General features: G+C 43.5%; 1 protein-coding gene across 2 annotated transcripts in view; it reads left to right on the plus strand.

Annotated features, from left to right (window-relative positions):
- Ltn1 (E3 ubiquitin-protein ligase listerin) overlaps positions 1-18,351 on the plus strand; it is a 77,569-nt gene that overhangs the window by 14,843 nt on the left and 44,375 nt on the right. For both annotated transcript variants that reach the window (XM_068363373.1, XM_068363374.1), the window contains exons 4-5: positions 4,759-4,911; positions 13,188-13,303. In XM_068363373.1, coding sequence (XP_068219474.1) covers positions 4,759-4,911; positions 13,188-13,303 — 269 coding nt within the window. The remainder of the gene's footprint in view (positions 1-4,758; positions 4,912-13,187; positions 13,304-18,351) is intronic.

Here is an 18,351-nt window from a genome sequence, read left to right on the forward strand (position 1 = left end):
TTAAATGGCAGGACAGGATTAGAAATGAAACTATAAGAGATTACTTGTGTCTCATATGTGGATTAGATCATGGTAAGAGGTAGATTGAGATGGTTTGGCAAGCTCTTTGTACTCCCTAAGTGAGATTAGTTCATCAAATGTTTAACTTGGCTCCACAAGGCATAAGAAGAGTTGGAAGATTCAGGCCTACATGGCTGAGGACTATGAAGCATGAAAGATGATGAATGGAGAAGTATCGAGTTAAAATCTCAAAATAAGAGACAACTGGTGAAATCTAACCAAGGGGCACTATGTCAATAGGCTTAGGAGGAGGAGACGATAATGATTAATATGTACTGCTTAACATTGTTACTACTGTATCTAATTGATTTTTCTTTACCAGCTTCTTCTTTTTATTTTCTGCAGCTCTTATTTTCATGTCCATTCTGAGTATATGTGGTAACTACAGTCCTGTTTTGAGTTTCATTTATTGCTTTATCTTTATTGAAGCCTTTAAGGTTTCAGTGAATTTTATGCAATTTTTGGATATTAAGACTTAAACATGGTATAAGACTATAAGGAATTGTGGTAAAGAACAGTTTGGGGAAGAACAGTGTTAGGTTAGATAGGGAAGAATATGTATTTGCTATGAAATAATTCTGTAAGCAATAAAAATTAATTTTTAAAAGGTGTGGGGCATATATTTGCTAAGTAAAAACTTATACTGTAATAGAATCAGTATACTGTAGAAGTAATTTTTAGGGAATGTGAGGATACAGGCTGCCCTTACTTTTCGAGGGTTCATTCTTTGCGATTTCTATTGTTTGCGACACAGGGAACCACATAACATTTTGAATAGAAAATCACTTTCGTGGGTTCGAGAAGTATTGCGGTGCAACGATTTCAAACAGCCTGCGCTCCTTTGACCTGGCTCACTTTGCGCCACTTCTGTCCCCACCCAGCACAACATCCCATGTCACGTTGAATCGGCCTTAGTCTTGCATTCTCTCTCCTCGCGTGTGCATCTCCCGCTTTGGTCCTTTTTGAGCAGAATCACGTTTTTCAATATTAAACTTACCCGATAATCATGTAGCTGTCAACTCCGTTGCCCGACAGAATTCTATGGAGGGATACGCCAGCTATCACAATACTAGAAGGGGGTGTACTTACCAGCGCCACCTGTGGCCAGGTACTATAGTACTTCTTGTTGACACCTCCTCAATTTTTCCTCTGTCGTGCTTCCGGCAAGACGTTCTGGGATACGCTTATGTTCTTGGAGTATTTTCACGACTTTGGTGAAGTATTTCTCTTTGATTTCGGCTGTCGCTTTACTGGAAACTTCTATATTAGCTTAGTTAGCTTTTGGAATTAATTTGATTAATTATGGTGACGAAGAGAGTATGAACTCTCTTTCACCTTTAAATGGCCGACCCTTCCCTTAGACGGAAGTGTTGGTGTCTAAGAGAGTATAGACTCTCTTTCTTAATTTTGCTTAACAAAAGTTATAATCTCTCCGCCTCTTATAGGCCTCTTCGATTAACTTCCTTTTATTATAAACTTATTTAAATTAATTTTTATATTTGTTTATATTCGACCTTCCTAATAGTAGGCGGTCTTTTCTTGGTACCGAAGTTAATTAACATTGAGCCCGTCATTTCGGTTTTACCTGTTAACATATTATGCTATTTTAATGTCTTTGAAAGAATTTCTTTGATAGTCTAGTACTGTTTTCAAAGTTGAACTAACGTTTTGTTTTGTCTCTGCAGCTGTTGACGTTCAGAACGTTCAACTTGCGCTCTATCGTTACGATAGAGAAAGAATTTTCACGGTTTCACGTTGCAGTAAGAGTAACCGTGTCTAGCGTTTTGTTCATTCTTTCTTAACTTAATGGTTTTAATCCTAATAAAGGAACTTTTCATTTTGGGAAATATTTCAGTTTTTTCCTTTAACAATAATATGTTTTAACGATATATATGATTGGGCTCTTCTCTCAGATTCTAAGTCAAGAGAGAGAGAGAGAGAGATAGAGACGGAGGGAGAAAGAGGAGGATAAACGTTTCATTCAAGCGAGTAACGTTGTTATCGTTTTTGCTCTTCTCCCTAGTCTCTTTAGGGGAAGAAGGTAAACGTTTCTAGAGTGATCTAGTGTTTAGTCTCTTTCCAGCCACTGAATTATCTATCTTTCATTAGATTTTTCTGTTACATTGTAATTCTGTTTTCGCAATTACTAACTTTTGAGAAAGGATAGAATTGCGTGTTTCAGGTACAAACCACTTAAAGTTTCGAGTTTCGAGCTTCCTTCACGTCCTTGGCCTAAGTCGTTCGAGATCCCAAGCCTGTCCAACTTGGTGGGGAATGATCTGAAGAGAGTACTTTGCCCAGTTAGAGCTCTTAGGTACTATCTAAAAAGGTCTTAACCTTTACAAGGACAATCAGAAGCCTTATAGTGTGCTATCAAGAAACCTTCTTTTCCAAGTTCTAAGAACTCAGTTTCTTACTATTCAGGCTTCTGATTAGAGAAACACATTCTCATCTGAAGGAAGAAGACCTTGCTTTGCTGAAGGTAAGGACACATGAAGTGGGAGCTGTGGCTACTTCAGTGGCCTTCAAACAGAGCCATTCTCTGCAGAGTGTTATGGGTGCAACCTATTGGAGAAGCAAGTCAGTGTTCGCATCATTCTATCTCAAAGATGTCCAGTCTCTTTACGAGTACTGCTACACCCTGGGACCATTCGTAGCAACGAATGCAGTAGTAGGCGAGGGCTCAGCCACTACATTCCCATAATCCCATAACCTTTTAACCTTTCTCTTGAATACTTTTTATGGGTTGTACGGTCGGCTAAGAAGCCTTCCACATCCTTGTTGATTTGGCGGGTGGTCAATTCTTTCTTGAGAAGCGCCGAGGTTAAAGGTTGTGATGAGGTCCTTTAGTATGGGTTGCAGCCCTGTATACTTTAGCACCTTTGAGTTGATTCAGCCTCCCAAGAGGAACGCTGCGCTCAGTAAGGAAGACGATCTTATTAAAGGCAGAGTAACGGTTCAAGTCGACTTCCTTACCAGGTACTTATTATTTCATTGTTATTGTGGATAACTGATTATATGAAATACGGGATACTTAGCTATCCTTTAGTCTTGTACACTGGTTTTTCACCCACCCCCCTGGGTGTGAATCAGCTACATGATTATCGGGTAAGTTTAATATTGAAAAATGTTATTTTTATTAGTAAAATAAATTTTTGAATATACTTGTACTTACCCGATAATCATGATTTAATCGACCCTCCCTTCCTCCCCATAGAGAACCAGTGGACCGAGGAAAAATTGAGGAGGTGTCAACAAGAAGTACTATAGTACCTGGCCACAGGTGGCGCTGGTAAGTACACCCCCTTCTAGTATTGTGATAGCTGGCGTATCCCTCCATAGAATTCTGTCGGGCAACGGAGTTGACAGCTACATGATTATCGGGTAAGTATATTCAAAAATTTATTTTACTAATAAAAATAACATTTTTATGTAAAATAGTGATTCATTTGTATACATAGTACTTAAATCTACAGTACATTATTCAGTAAATATAAACACTGTTCAGGAGTGTGATTCCCTACAGTACTGGGTAAAAGATGATGTACCAGGAGTTGCGTCATGCTTCCAGACTGCTGCGTAGATCTTTGTACGAAAATGGTTAGTGGTCTTTATATAGATTATGCACAGTACACTTAGTTAATCTTAAGTGTAGTATCATTATATACATATTGTACAGTACAGTATTACAGTAATGTATATTATTTATTAACTATACTGTACAGTACTGTATGTAAATTACTGTATGTACTGTCCTCAACCATATATAAATGTAGGCAACATTTGCGGCGAGTTGTCAGTGAGTTGTCTGAACGAAAACAGCGAACACTTACAGTACAGCTAACTTTTCTGTAGTGATACTACAGTAATATACAATACAGTATCAGGAAATTTTATACAGATATTAGATAGTAACAACAGTATTTTATGTCCCCTGATGACTACTGTACTGCAATGTTACATATTGTACTGTAGCCTTACTGTTTCCAGTACGTAGTAAACACGTGGGCACAGAACTGAAATGTCTTCATTTAATGACAAAAAACTTGTAATGTGATAGAAACCAAGTAAAATAATATTAGACAGTACTATATTTAGTGTGTTAATCGACCGTGTGTAGGCAATGGACAGTTAGTTGGTAGGGTAAGGAGTTATCCCACCCTAGGGCAGTAAGTGTTCATGGAGTCTCTTTCTTCGTGCCTGTCTTTGTTACTCAGCCCCTGTGAAGAGCGATGGCTGACTGTATATTGCATTGAAAGAAATTTCATTTTGTCATTCAAATGGCTGGTTCAGTGTGATTGTGGGTCTGATGCAAAAGGTCTAGGAACAGGCACTGTGGTTATATATGTGAAGCTTTAGAATCTGGGATTGTCAAGTTTTGCAAGTGGTTAGGTTCTGACAAGGTTGTACCTCTGGGCATGTTCATAAAATCCAGCATACTGTACTAATTTTTTTTCATTTCTGTCATAAAGTATGCACTGGTAGATAATTAATACAAGTTTTAAGAATGTATTAAAATGAGAGATTTATATATCTCAATCTCCAAAAACAGGTTCTATCTATTTCTGCCTCCCCTGCTACCAGTATTCCCATGTTAATTCCATTTGAGCCATTGCCATACATTATTAAAAGGGGAATCCTTTTACAATTTTGTGGAATATCTTCTCCGATAAAATGAAATACATATTTTATTTACAGGTTCGAGAGGCAGCACAGGTTGCCAATAAAGCAATTGTGATTCAGGTAGGAAAGCACCTGGCTCCTCATCTTCGTGCTGTGATGCCCACCTGGTTGTTAGCTATGGTTGATCCACACACTCCTGCTGCTCTTACTTCGTCAAAGGCTTTCCAGGTCAGTTGATATTATTCTGTTTGCTATTTTATATGTAGAGATGACTACATTTGCCTTTTCTTTATACATACATACATATACCAAGGCACTTCCCCCAATTTTGGGGGGTAGCCGACATCAACAAATGAAACAAAAACAAAAAGGGGACCTCTACTCTCTACATTCCTCCAGCCTAACAAGGGACTCAACCGAGTTCAGCTGGTACTGCTAGGGTGCCACAGCCCACCCTCCCACATTATCCACCACAGATGAAGCTTCATACTGCTGAATCCCCTACTGCTGCTACCTCCGCGGTCATCTAAGGCATCGGAGGAAGCAGCAGGGCCTACCGGAACTGCGTCACAATCGCTCGCCATTCATTCCTATTTCTAGCACGCTCTCTTGCCTCTCTCACATCTCTCCTCCTATCACCCAGAGCTTCCTTCACTCCATCCATCCACCCAAACCTTGGCCTTCCTCTTGTACTTCTCCCATCAACTCTTGCATTCATCACCTTCTTTAGCAGACAGCCATTTTCCATTCTCTCAACATGGCCAAACCATCTCAACACATTCATATCCACTCTAGCTGCTAACTCATTTCTTACACCCGTTCTCACTCTCACCACTTCGTTCCTAACCCTATTTACTCGAGATACACCAGCCATACTCCTTAGACACTTCATCTCAAACACATTCAATTTCTGTCTCTCCATCACTTTCATTCCCTACAACTCCGATCCATACATCACAGTTGGTACAATCACTTTCTCATATAGAACTCTCTTTACATTCATGCCCAACCCTCTATTTTTTACTACTCCCTTAACTGCCCCCAACACTTTGCATCCTTCATTCACTCTCTGACGTACATCTGCTTCCACTCCACCATTTGCTGCAACAACAGACCCCAAGTATTTAAACTGATCCACCTCCTCAAGTAACTCTCCATTCAACATGACATTCAACCTTGCACCACCTTCCCTTCTCGTACATCTCATAACCTTACTCTTACCCACATTAACTCTCAACTTCCTTCTCTCACGCACCCTTCCAAATTCTGTCACTAATCGGCCAAGCTTCTCTTCTGTGTCTGCAACCAGTACAGTATCATCCGCAAATAACAACTGATTTACCTCCCATTCATGGTCATTCTCGTCTACCAGTTTTAATCCTCGTCCAAGCACTCGAGCATTCACCTCTCTCACCACTCCATCAACATACAAGTTAAACAACCACGGTGACATCACACATCCCTGTCTCAGCCCCACTCTCACCGGAAACCAATCACTCACTTCATTTCCTATCCTAACACATGCTTTACTTCCTTTGTAGAAACTTTTCACTGCTTGCAACAACCTTCCACCAACTCCATATAACCTCATCACATTCCACATTGCTTCCCTATCAACTCTATCATACGCTTTCTCCAGATCCATAAAGGCAACATACACCTCCTTACCTTTTGCTAAATATTTCTCGCATATCTGCCTTACTGTAAAAATTGGCCTTTTCTTTATAATGGCATGAAAATAAGGTTAAAATTACCTGAGACTTGTGTGAGTACTGCATGTGTTAGAGTATGGTTAGATTATAAAATTCCCAAGTATATATCAGAATATAGTATATTTTTCAATATTAATCTTACCCGATGATCATGTAGCTGTCAACTCTGTTGCCCGACAGAAATCTACGGTCGGGATACGCCAGCGATCGCTATACAGGTGGGGGTGTACACAACAGCGCCATCTGTGAGCAGGTACTCAAGTACTTCTTGTCAATAAGAACTCAATTTTTCCTCTGTCGTGCCACCGGCTAGACCTACTGGGATACGCTGTTGATTCTGGAGTTATTGCTCACGATTTGGTGATGTATTTGCTCTAGAGTTTAGCCTTCGCTATTCAGGAAGCTTTATCTTTAGCTTAACAAGCTTTTGGAATTAATTGAATTAATTATGGTGACGAAGAGAGTATGGACTCTCTTTCACTTTTAAATGGCCGACCCTTCCCTTAGACGGAAGTGTTGGTGTCGAAGAGAGTATTGACTCTCTTTCACTTTTTATTTTATATCTCTCCGCCATTTATAGGCCTCTTCGATTAACTGTCCTTAAAAAAAAAAAAAAAAATATGCGACCTTTCCTAATAGTAGGCGGTCCTTACTTGGAACCGAAGTTAATTAACATTGAGCTCGTCATATCGTTTTTCCTGTTAAGAATTTATGCTATTTTAATTTTATGTTTTTGAAAGAATTTCTTTGATAAGTCTCGTACTGTTTTCAAAGTTGAACTAACGTTTTGTTTAGTCTCCGCAGTTGTTGACGTTCAGAACGTTCAACTTGCGCTCTATCGTTACGATAGAGAGAGAGTATTCACGGTTTCACGTTGCAGTAAGAGTAAACCGATTCTAGCGTTTCGTTCATTCTTTCTTAGCTTAAATGGTTTTAATTCTAATAAAGGAGCTTTTTATTTGGGAAACCTTTCAGTTTTTTTCCTTTAACAAATAATATGTTTTAACGATATATATAATTGGGCTCATCTCTCAGGTTCTAAGTCAAGAGAGAGAGAGAGAGAGAGATAGAGACGGAGGGAGAGAGAGGAGGATAAACGTTTCGTTCAAGCGGGTAACGTTGTTCTCGTTTTTTTTTTTTTTTTGCTCTTCTCCCTAGTCGATAGAGGGGAAGAAGTTAAAACGTTTCTAGAGTTTTATTCTTGTTCCCAGGCTTTATGCGGTGAGAGATTTTAAACGTAGTTTATTTGATCTAGTGTTTAGTCTCTTTTCCAGCCACTGAATTCTTTATCTTTCATTATGTTTTTCTGTTACATTGTAATACTGTTTTCGCAATTACTACCTTTTAATGAAGGATAGGATTGCGTGTTTCAGGTACAAACCACTTAAAGTTTCGAGTTCAGTGAAATAAGTGCAAACAGAAAATCAAAAGTGATAAAGTGATATGCGCAAAGTGTTACAGTGTTGCGTTCGAGGGTTCGTCTGTTCGTGCCAGTGGTTCACCTAGTCTGATACCTCTTACAAGCTCCCAAGCCCAGGGGAGAAGTAATGTCGAAGGACTTATGGGTTCCTCAGGCCTTGATCGACGAACAGACGTTTCCCTCTGTGGTTTCGGGTGTATCTACACACGTTGCCGACGTGATCACCCCACCCACACAAAGACGAGAGAGCCCATTTATTCCTCGTCTGCGGAAGAGGTTTCTCGCAGAAACCATGGACCAAATCTTGCAGCTTTTAAGTGCAAGTCGGTCCCTTCCGCGCAAGTCCAACGGCCTAGGTGTAGCCACTGGGTCAGTTCGGACTCGCTGCAGTACGACAACTGCACACCTCCTAAGAGAGGCTAGGTGGTACCGCAACAGGCAGTAACTCCGTCTGTTGCCGCACCAGCTGTTTTAGACCCTCAGTCACAATGGACAGTAGCTCCGTTTGTTGTTGTCTTTCATAGACCCTAGTGGTGCATGCTGCAGACTTTACAGTCTCAGCTTGCTCCTTCATACAGGAGTATCATGCTGGAAGGTTGACAATGCAGCCTGTTTACCTACAACCCGCCGAGGTTGTGCGCTCAGCAGATACTGCGGCTGCCTGCTCCCACACCACACCTGTGAGAGCTCCTCCACCGATGCGCAGTCCTCACTGCCAGACGCATGTTCTTGCTGCACCATCTGCTAACATGCGTGAGCTGCCGCATCAGGAGTTGCCGGGTTCCAGCACTATGCGGCATTCTCCTCAGCCCATGCAGCATGCTCGGCAGACCTTACAGCATGCTCCGCATACCATGCAGCATGAGCCGCATTCCATGCAGCATGAGCCTCATACCATGCAGCATGAGCCTCATCCCATGCAGCATGAGCCTCATTCCATGCAGCATGAGCCTCATCCCATGCAGCATGAGCCGCATGCCATGCAGCATGAGCCGCATGCCATGCAGCATGAGCCGCATCCCATGCAGCATGAGCCGCATACCATGCAGCATGAGCCGCATGCCTTACCTCATGCTCTGCATACCATACCGCATGCTCTGCATACCTTACAGCATGCTCTGCATACCTTACAGCATGCTCTGCATACCTTACAGCATGCTCTGCATTCCTTACAGCATGCTCTGCATACCTTACAGCATGCTCTGCATACCTTACAGCATGCTCTGCATACCATACCGCATGCTCCTCAACCCACCGCAGCCCCTCCCACCAGCACTCTGCTTTTGTTGTTGCCAGCTCCCACACTCCGACTGCGAAGAAGGTTGACGATGCACCCGTGGGCCTACACCTCCCACGGTTGTGCGCCCGGCATGGCTTCATGCTCTCACACTCTTGTTGTGAGAGCTCCTCCACCCATGCACAGTCAACCCTGCCAGATGTTTGATGACTCCCACACACAGAGCACTCCGTTGCCGTGCGGGAGCTACCACAAGCTGCCGTGTTTTGACACTGTGTGTCAGCCTCCGCAACACACTGTGGTTACCGCCACTCGCCAGCAGCAAACTAGTCAGGCAGGAGTTGAGGCTTCCCCACACATCTTTGGTTGTTGCCAACTCACAAACTGTCATGCAGTTACATGACGTTGCCTTCTGGTCTGCTACTTATACACCAGTGCTGTATGTCCTCACGCTCCTGTTGTGGTTGACAGTTCAGTTTTTGACAGTTCACAGACTGTCAAGCAGTTTCATAACGTTGCCTTCTGGTCTGCTGCTTTTGCACCAGTGAAACCCTCACTGAGAGAACTTAGCTTTTCTCGGATATGGTTCCTGTAGATGAGAAAGTGCTGTTCTCCCTCCTTCTGATATTCCCTTGAGGACTCTGTCATTTGGAGAGGAGCCTTAAGCTGCTTAGCCTCCTATGGACTTTTATTTAAGCATAACATGCTTCCAGGGAGGGTAAATGGTTCCGCTTCAGTCGCTAACCCCGTCTGTTGCCACACCTGCTCCCATAGACCTTGAGCTTTGTTGCAAGACATGCAGTCCAAGCTTAGTCCTTGATAGAGGATTTCTTTTTACGGAGTCAGTGTGTCACTGGGAAGACGTTCAACAACCAGCAGAGGTGACTTGTTGTGACGCGGTGCGGCAACCTCAGCAACCCGATAAAGAGTTGTCTGTACTACCCAGACAGTCTAGACAGTTTCGGGTTGTCGCTGTACTTCCTCGCTTCCCCATGGTTGACAGTTCACAGACTGTGCAGCAGTACCATGATCTTGTGTCCGGCTCCATCAGACGACTGGCTTTTAAGAGCTCCCACAAGTCGTCGCTGTTTGGAGAATCTCAGATGGACTATGGATCTGACCAAGGAACTGGGCCTCCTGGTCAATTTAGAGAAGTCCCAGCTCGTCCCATCCCAGACCTTTGTCTACCTGGGTATGGAGATTCAGAGTCGAGTTTTTCGGGCTTTTCCGTCGGCCCCAAGGATCAACCAAGCCCTAGAATGCATCCAGAGCATGCTGAGAAGGAATCGATGCTCAGTCAGACAGTGGATGAGTCTAACAGGGACACTTTCATCGCTGGCCCTGTTCATCGAGTTAGGGAGACTCCACCTCCGCCCCCTTCAGTATCATCTAGCTGCTCACTGGATAAAGGACGTGACGCTAGAGACGGTCTCAGTTCCTGTGTCCGAAGAGATGAGGTCTACTCTAACGTGGTGGAAGAACAGCTTTCCTCTCAAGGAAGGTCTACCTTTGGCTGTTCAGAACCCCGACCGCCGTCTCTTCTCGGACGCATCAGACACGGGCTGGGGTGCGACATTGGACGGACAGGAATGCTCGGGAACATGGAATCAGGAGCAAAGGACACTTCACATCAATTGCAAGGAGTTGTTGGCGGTTCATCTGGCCTTGATAAACTTCAAGTCCCTCCAGCTAAACAAGGTGGTGGAGGTGGACTCCGACAACACCACAGCCTTGGCTTACATCTCCAAGCAGGGAGGGACTCATTCGAGGAAGTTGTTCTAGATCGCAAGGGACCTCCTCATCTGGTCAAAAGATCGAAAGCTCACGCTGGGAACGAGGTTCATTCAGGGCGATATGAATGTCATGGCAGATCGCCTCAGCCGGAAGGGTCAGGTCATCCCCACAGAGTGGACCCTTCACAAGAATGTTTGCAGCAGACTTTGGGCCCTGTGGGGTCAGCTAACCATAGATCTGTTCGCTACCTCGATGACCTAGAGGCTCCCGTTGTATTGTTCTCCGATTCCAGACCCAGCAGCAGTTCACGTGGATGCTTTTCTGCTGGATTGGTCCCATCTCGACCTGTATGCATTCCCGCCGTTCAAGATTGTCAACAGGGTACTTCAGAAGTTCGCCTCTCACAAAGGGACACGGCTGACGTTGGTTGCTCCCCTCTGGCCCGCGAGAGAATGGTTCACAGAGGTACTGCAATGGCTGGTCGACATTCCCAGGACTCTTCCTCTAAGAGTGGACCTTCTACGTCAACCTCACGTAAAGAAGGTACACCCAAACCTCCACGCTCTTCGTCTGACTGCCTTCAGACTATCGAAAGACTCTCAAGAGCTAGAGGCTTTTCGAAGGAGGCAGCCAGAGCGATTGCCAGAGCAAGGAGGACATCCACTCTCAGAGTCTATCAGTCTAAATGGGAAGTCTTCCGAAGCTGGTGCAAGGCCAATGCAGTTTCCTCAACCAGTACCACTGTAACCCAGATTGCTGACTTCCTGTTACATCTAAGGAACGTAAGATCCCTTTCAGCTCCTACGAACAAGGGTTACAGAAGTATGTTGGCAGCGGTTTTCCGCCACAGAGGCTTGGATCTTTCCACCAACAAAGATCTACAGGACCTCCTTAGGTCTTTTGAGACCTCAAAGGAACGTCGGTTGTCCACTCCAGGCTGGAATCTAGACGTGGTCCTAAGGTTCCTTAGGTCATCAAGATTTGAACCTCTCCAATCAGCCTCTTTTAAGGACCTCACATTAAAAACTCTTTTCCTCGTGTGCTTGGCAACAGCTAAAAGAGTAAGTGAGATCCACGCCTTCAGCAGGAACATAGTTTTCACATCTGAAACGGCTACATGTTCCTTGCAGCTCGGTTTTTGCTAAGAACAAGCTTCCTTCACGTCCTTGGCCTAAGTCGTTCGAGATCCCAAGCCTGTCCAACTTGGTGGGGAACGAACTGGAGAGAGTACTTTGCCCAGTTAGAGCTCTTAGGTACTATCTAAAAAGGTCAAAACCTTTACGAGGACAATCAGAAGCCTTATGGTGTGCTATCAAGAAGCCTTCTCTTCCAATGTCTAAGAACTCAGTTTCTTACTACATCAGGCTTCTGATTAGGGAAGCACATTCTCATCTGAAGGAAGAAGACCATGCTTTGCTGAAGGTAAGGACACATGAAGTGAGAGCTGTGGCTACTTCAGTGGCCTTCAAACAGAACCGTTCTCTGCAGAGTGTTATGGATGCAACCTATTGGAGAAGCAAGTCAGTGTTCGCATCATTCTATCTCAAAGATGTCCAGTCTCTTTACGAGAACTGCTACACCCTGGGACCATTCGTAGCAGCGAGTGCAGTAGTAGGTGAGGGCTCAGCCACTACATTCCCATAATCCCATAACCTTTTTAACCTTTCTCTTGAATACTTTTTATGGGTTGTACGGTCGGCTAAGAAGCCTTCCGCATCCTTGTTGATTTGGCGGGTGGTCAATTCTTTCTTGAGAAGCGCCGAGGTTAGAGGTTGTGATGAGGTCCTTTAGTATGGGTTGCAGCCCTTTATACTTCAGCACCTAAGAGTCGTTCAGCATCCTAAGAGGACCGCTACGCTCAGTAAGGAAGACGTACTTAATAAAGGCAGAGTAATGGTTCAAGTCGTCTTCCTTACCAGGTACTTATTTATTTTATGTTATTTTTGAATAACTAATAAAATGAAATACGGGATACTTAGCTTCTTTGTTAACATGTATGCTGGTCTCCACCCACCACCCTGGGTGTGAATCAGCTACATGATCATCGGGTAAGATTAATATTGAAAAATGTTATTTTCATTAGTAAAATAAATTTTTGAATATACTTACCCGATGATCATGAATTTAAGGACCCGCCCTTCCTCCCCATAGAGAACCAGTGGACCGAGGAGAAAATTGAGTTCTTGTTGACAAGAAGTACTTGAGTACCTGCTCACAGATGGCGCTGTTGTGTACACCCCCACCTGTATAGCGATCGCTGGCGTATCCCGACCGTAGATTTCTGTCGGGCAACAGAGTTGACAGCTACATGATCATCGGGTAAGTATATTCAAAAATTTATTTTACTAATGAAAATAACATTATTTAGAATTACTGCACAGTACTGTATTGACTTTTTCAGGAGGCCTTTTCTGTTGAAAAGCGAGCCGAGGTATTATTATTTACATGCAAAGCGATTATGGACCACGTTTCTGATAACCTCTTCAATCAGACTCCTCAAACACTTTCAGATCCAAAGTAAGTATTTTTTTTATATACAGTAGTATTAATTTACTTTGATGTTAAACGATTTAACTTTTTCAATTTTGTTTCTTGTGCAGCTTATATAAGCTGAACAATCAAGTACTTTAGTCACTAAACAATATAGTTTTAAATATTAAACTTAGCCGGTGAATATATAAATAGCTGACGTCTCCGACGGCCCGACAGATTCCAAAAAACTCGCGAGCGATCGCCATGAAGGTTGCGGGTGTGCCCACCAGCGCTGACTATCGGCCAGATACCGCATATACTTCTCAACCACTCCAGTTCTTCTCTGTCGGTGTCACCGACAACATTGGTTCCGCTCGCTCTAGACCTCGAGTTTTCTACCGAATTGGTGAAGTACTTGGTTTTGGTTTTATTGCTTTCGCCGTATTGGATTATTCGATACTATCTTCAAAAGAAATGCTTTTGAAAGGAGAGGAAAAGTTTTTTGCCCTTGCTTTTTTAATCTTGCTCTGGTTTTTCCATAGAGAAAAGATGGCCGACCCTTCCCTCAGTGTACGGAAGTGTGTTAAAGGGTTTTAGTAATTATTTTATCACTTTATAAATTAATTTTGATATTTATAGATTTACCTCTATATATTTTATATCTCACCCGCCTTCATTAGGCCTCTTCGATTAGCTTTCCATTTATACTAAACATCGAGATAAATTTTATGTTTTTGTTTTTATCCGGCCTTTACCTACTCTTTGTAGGCGGTCCTGACTTGGAAAACGAAGTTAAACAACGTTGAGCCCATTCAACTTTTATTTTTGTTTAGATAAAAACAGTTGCTCTGTAAGAGTGATGAGATGAATATTTTTAGAAAATATTTTAAGAAATTTATTCTTTGAATAGTCTTCGTGCTGTTTTTCAAAGATGAACTAACGTTTGGTTTATTTATGCTACGCAGTTTGCGTTCTATCGTTACGATAGAGAAAGAGAGAATCACGGTTTCACTTTGCAGAAAGAGTAAATCGATTTTGACGTTTTGTTCATTCTTCTTTCAAACTGAAGTTTTTTAGATACTAATTTAAAGGAACATGTTAATTTTCAATTTCTTAGTCCTTTCAGTTATTTCCTTTAGTCAAATAACCTGTTATTGACGAAGAGTGAGTGGGCCATTCTCTTGTGAGTGACGAGAGAGAGAGAGAGAGAGAGAAAGAAAGAGAGAACGATCCAATCTTTATTCTCGTCCCAAGTCTCTGTACAAGGAGTTTGGGAGCGAGTAACGTTGTTCTCGATTCAGTTTTTTACTCTTGTCCCAAGTCTCTGTACGGGGAGAGAGGATAAAACGTTTTAGTTTTTATTCTCATCCCAAGGCACTGTACGGTGAGAGATTTAAAACGTAGTCCTTAGTGAACTAGTGTTTAGTCTCATCCCCAGTCACTGATCTTTTTAACTTTATATATTTCCATTTTATTCGATATATATGTATATGTTTATTGATTTTTGCATGTGTGTTTCATTTTGTACTAATGTGCTTATATTATACGACTCATTTCGCAATGCCAACCTTTTGATTTAAGGGAGAATTGCGTGCTTCAGGTAGAAATCAGTTTTATTCATGTCTAATGTGAAATTATTGAAAAATGTGATATCAGTGAAGTGCAAAAAAAATGTTCTGTGTTGCGGAGGGTTCGTTTGTTCGTGCTTGTCGCTTGCCTAGTCCGAGACCTCTTTCAGGCTCCCCTGCACCAGGGCGAAGGAATGTCGTAGGACCTAAGGGAGTGAGGAGTGTAAACCAACGAACAGACGTTCCCGCAAAGGTATCAGACGTTGCTCGTCAAGCACGTCCTTGCCATAAGACAGGAGAGACGAAGTTTCTCTTCGTCTTCCGACGATTCGTCTCTTTAAAAGCCTGGGCGTAAGGTTTCGAGACGGTTGAAACGTTTATTAGTTCCTTCAGAACAAGTTCAACGTCCTAGCTGTAGTCATCATAAGAGTCCCGTTCATAGCGATGACGTTCATGTACAGACGTTTCTGCCACAGACTCGACGTGACGTTGAGCGGTAGACACCGTAGACACAACTTGACGTCGAGTGTCAGTCACCGTAGTCACGATATAGCATCGATCAGCAATCACCGCTGTTACTACGTGACGTTTGAACGTCAGCCACCGCAGTCACAGGTTGATCCGAAGTTAAGTGTTTTGCAAGATATGCTGTTAAAGCTTTCTTCTTTAATAGAAGCTTTCGATCCTGTTCCTGTGCGAAAGGATCCTTTGCTTTTTGTACGTCACGGTTCTGGGATATGTGATTCGGGTCTTCAACCTTCTAAACGAGCTTTGTTACGCCACGCTGACGTTATCCCTAGTGACAGCTTTGCTGTTAAACGAGATGCGGAGCATAAATCTCGATGTAACTTTGATCGCTTTGAACGTCAGCCACCGCAGTCACAGCGTGACGTTGAGCTGCAGACACCACAGACACGACGTGACGTTGAGCGGTAGACACCGTAGACACGACGTGACGTTGAGCGGTAGACACCGTAGACATAACGTGACGTCGAGGGTCAGTCATCGTAGTCACGATATAGCATCGAACAGCAGTCACCGCTGTTACTACGGGACGTTTGAACGTCAGTTACTTCTGTCACGACGTGTAGTAGAATAACATTCTCTGCAGTCACAACGTGACATCAACCCTCCAACTTTAACTTCTGTTCATATACAAGTTGATGTAGCCTGTCAGGCTTTTCCTTCACGTCATTCTGAATATAAATCTCCTTCTCGCAAGACTTTAGATTTATCAGATGATGTGCCTTCTGAAGAAGTTGATGACCCCCTTTTCAACTAATGTTCCTTTGGGGAGTCTTTCAGAAGAGGAGTAACCTAGGGTGGTCCAACAATCCCTTGTTTTATAATTATGAATTTCTTTAGTGAAATTTTGTCCTACTCGTTTTGTAACGGCTGCTCCGCCGTCTGAGTTTACTCTTGGCATGACTTTCTTCGACTCCTACATTTACGAAGTCAGTTCTCTCTTGTTCTTCCAAGAGGGCCATGCTCTTACTGGGAGACTGGTTGGAATTCAGGAGAAGTTTAGGAAAGTCTGCTTTTGCTTTTCCTCCTTCTTAATTAGCTTCTCGCTCGGGCGTCTGGTGTGACACAGGAGAAGTTCTCGGCTTGGGAGTACCTGCCTCTGCCCAGGGAGACTTCTTAAGCCTAGTGGACTCTCCTCCTCGTCTAGCCATGAGACGCTCCAAGATTTTATGGTCTGCTTCAGAGCTAGACCATCTCCTGTTAGGAGTTTTTTCGAGCCTTTGAAGTTTTTATTTGTTGGATTGGTCCCTGGGAGCCTTAAGTAAGAAGGTCTCTCCAGCTGTCAATGTATTGCTGTACAATTATGTCATGCATGAACAAGGCTATCAGGGATGGCTCCAATGATCTGGCAGCCACGTTCACTGCAGGAGTACTTAAGATGTAAGTGCGCTCAATGTGTTCATTGTCAAGACAAACTTCACGATGAAGACTACCAAATCTGTCTTGGCAGCAGCAAGGGAAGGCGACTGGATGGTCTCTCTCGACCTTCAGGATGCATACTTCCACATCCCGATTCATCCAAACTTTCAACAACATCTGAGGTTTGTGGACGGGAAAGTAATGTACCAATTTCGAGCACTGTGCTTCGGCCTCATTCCTGCTCCTCTTGTTTTTACAAGGCCCTTGCAAAATGTAGCAAGCTTTCTACATTTTTTTAGGATTCAGAGCCTCCCTTTATTTTGACGACTGGCTAATCAGGGCGTCGTCATTAAATCGCTGTCTGGAGAGCCTCTAATGGACATTAGACCTAACCAAGGAGCTAGGTCTCATAGTGAACGTAGAGAAGTCGTAACTTACAGTACTCCATCCCAGACTATTCTTTATTTGGGAATGGAGATACAGTGTCGGATTTTTCGGGCCTTTTCGTCTCCGACAAGAATGGAACAAGCTCTGTTAAAAGTCCGTCACTTGCAAGAGAAAAACAGTTGCTCTGTAAGAGTTTGAACGAGCCTCGTGGGAACTCTTTCATCGCTGGAGTAGTTTATCTCTCTGGGGAGACTCAACCTTTGCCCTCTCCAATTTCACCTAAACCATTGGAACAAGGAGAAGGGCTTAGAGAGTATCTCTTTCCCAATCTCCAACTCAGTCTAGACATGTCTGACTTGGTGGGACAGCAACATCAGACTTCGAGAAGGTCTTTCTCTTGCGACCAAGAACCTAAACCATGTGTTGTATTCAGATGCATCGGATTTGGGTTAGGGAGCTCCACTGGACATTCTGGAATGCTCGGGCCTTTGGTCCACGGATCAGAAGGAACTCCATTTAAGGCAAGTAACATCTCTCTTTTGACGAGATTTGTGCAAGGAAAAATGAATGTCTTGGCGGACTGCCTCAGCAGAAGAGGACAAGTCATCTCCATGGAGTGGACGTTGCACAAGACTGTGTGCGAGAAGCTATGGATGACATGGGGTCAACCCACCATAGATCTTTTTGCGACTTCACTGACAAAGAGGCTCTCGACTTACTGCTTTCCAGTTCCAGATCCAGAGGCAGCCCACATAGACGCTTTCCTGCTGGACTGGTCTCACCTGGACGTTTATGCCTTTCCACCTTTCAAGATCCTAAACAAGGTGCTGCAGAAGTTCACCTCTCACGAAGGGACCAGGTTGACGTTGGTTGCTCCACTCTGGCCCGCGAGAGAGTGGTTCACAGAGGTACTTCCATGGCTGGTAGACGTTCCAAGAAGTCTGCCGTTGCGGATGGATCTCTTGCGACAGCCTCACGTAAAGAGATTTCATCAAAGTCTCCCCACGCTTCGTCTAACTGCCTTCAGACTATCGAAAGACTCTCTTGAGCTCGAGGGTTTTCGAAGGAGGCAGCTAGAGCGATCGCGAGGTCTAGAAGATCCTCTACCATCAGGATCTATCAGTCGAAATGGGAGGTATTTAGAGACTGGTGCAAGCCCTCCTCTATTTCCTCTTCCAAGTGCCTCTGTAGCGCAGATTGCGGATTTTCTGCTTTATCTGAGAAACGGTCGCTCCCTCTCTGCATCCACCATTA

The sequence above is a fragment of the Palaemon carinicauda genome, chromosome 40 (genome assembly GCF_036898095.1).
Source record: "Palaemon carinicauda isolate YSFRI2023 chromosome 40, ASM3689809v2, whole genome shotgun sequence".
Lineage (NCBI taxonomy): Eukaryota > Metazoa > Arthropoda > Malacostraca > Decapoda > Palaemonidae > Palaemon > Palaemon carinicauda.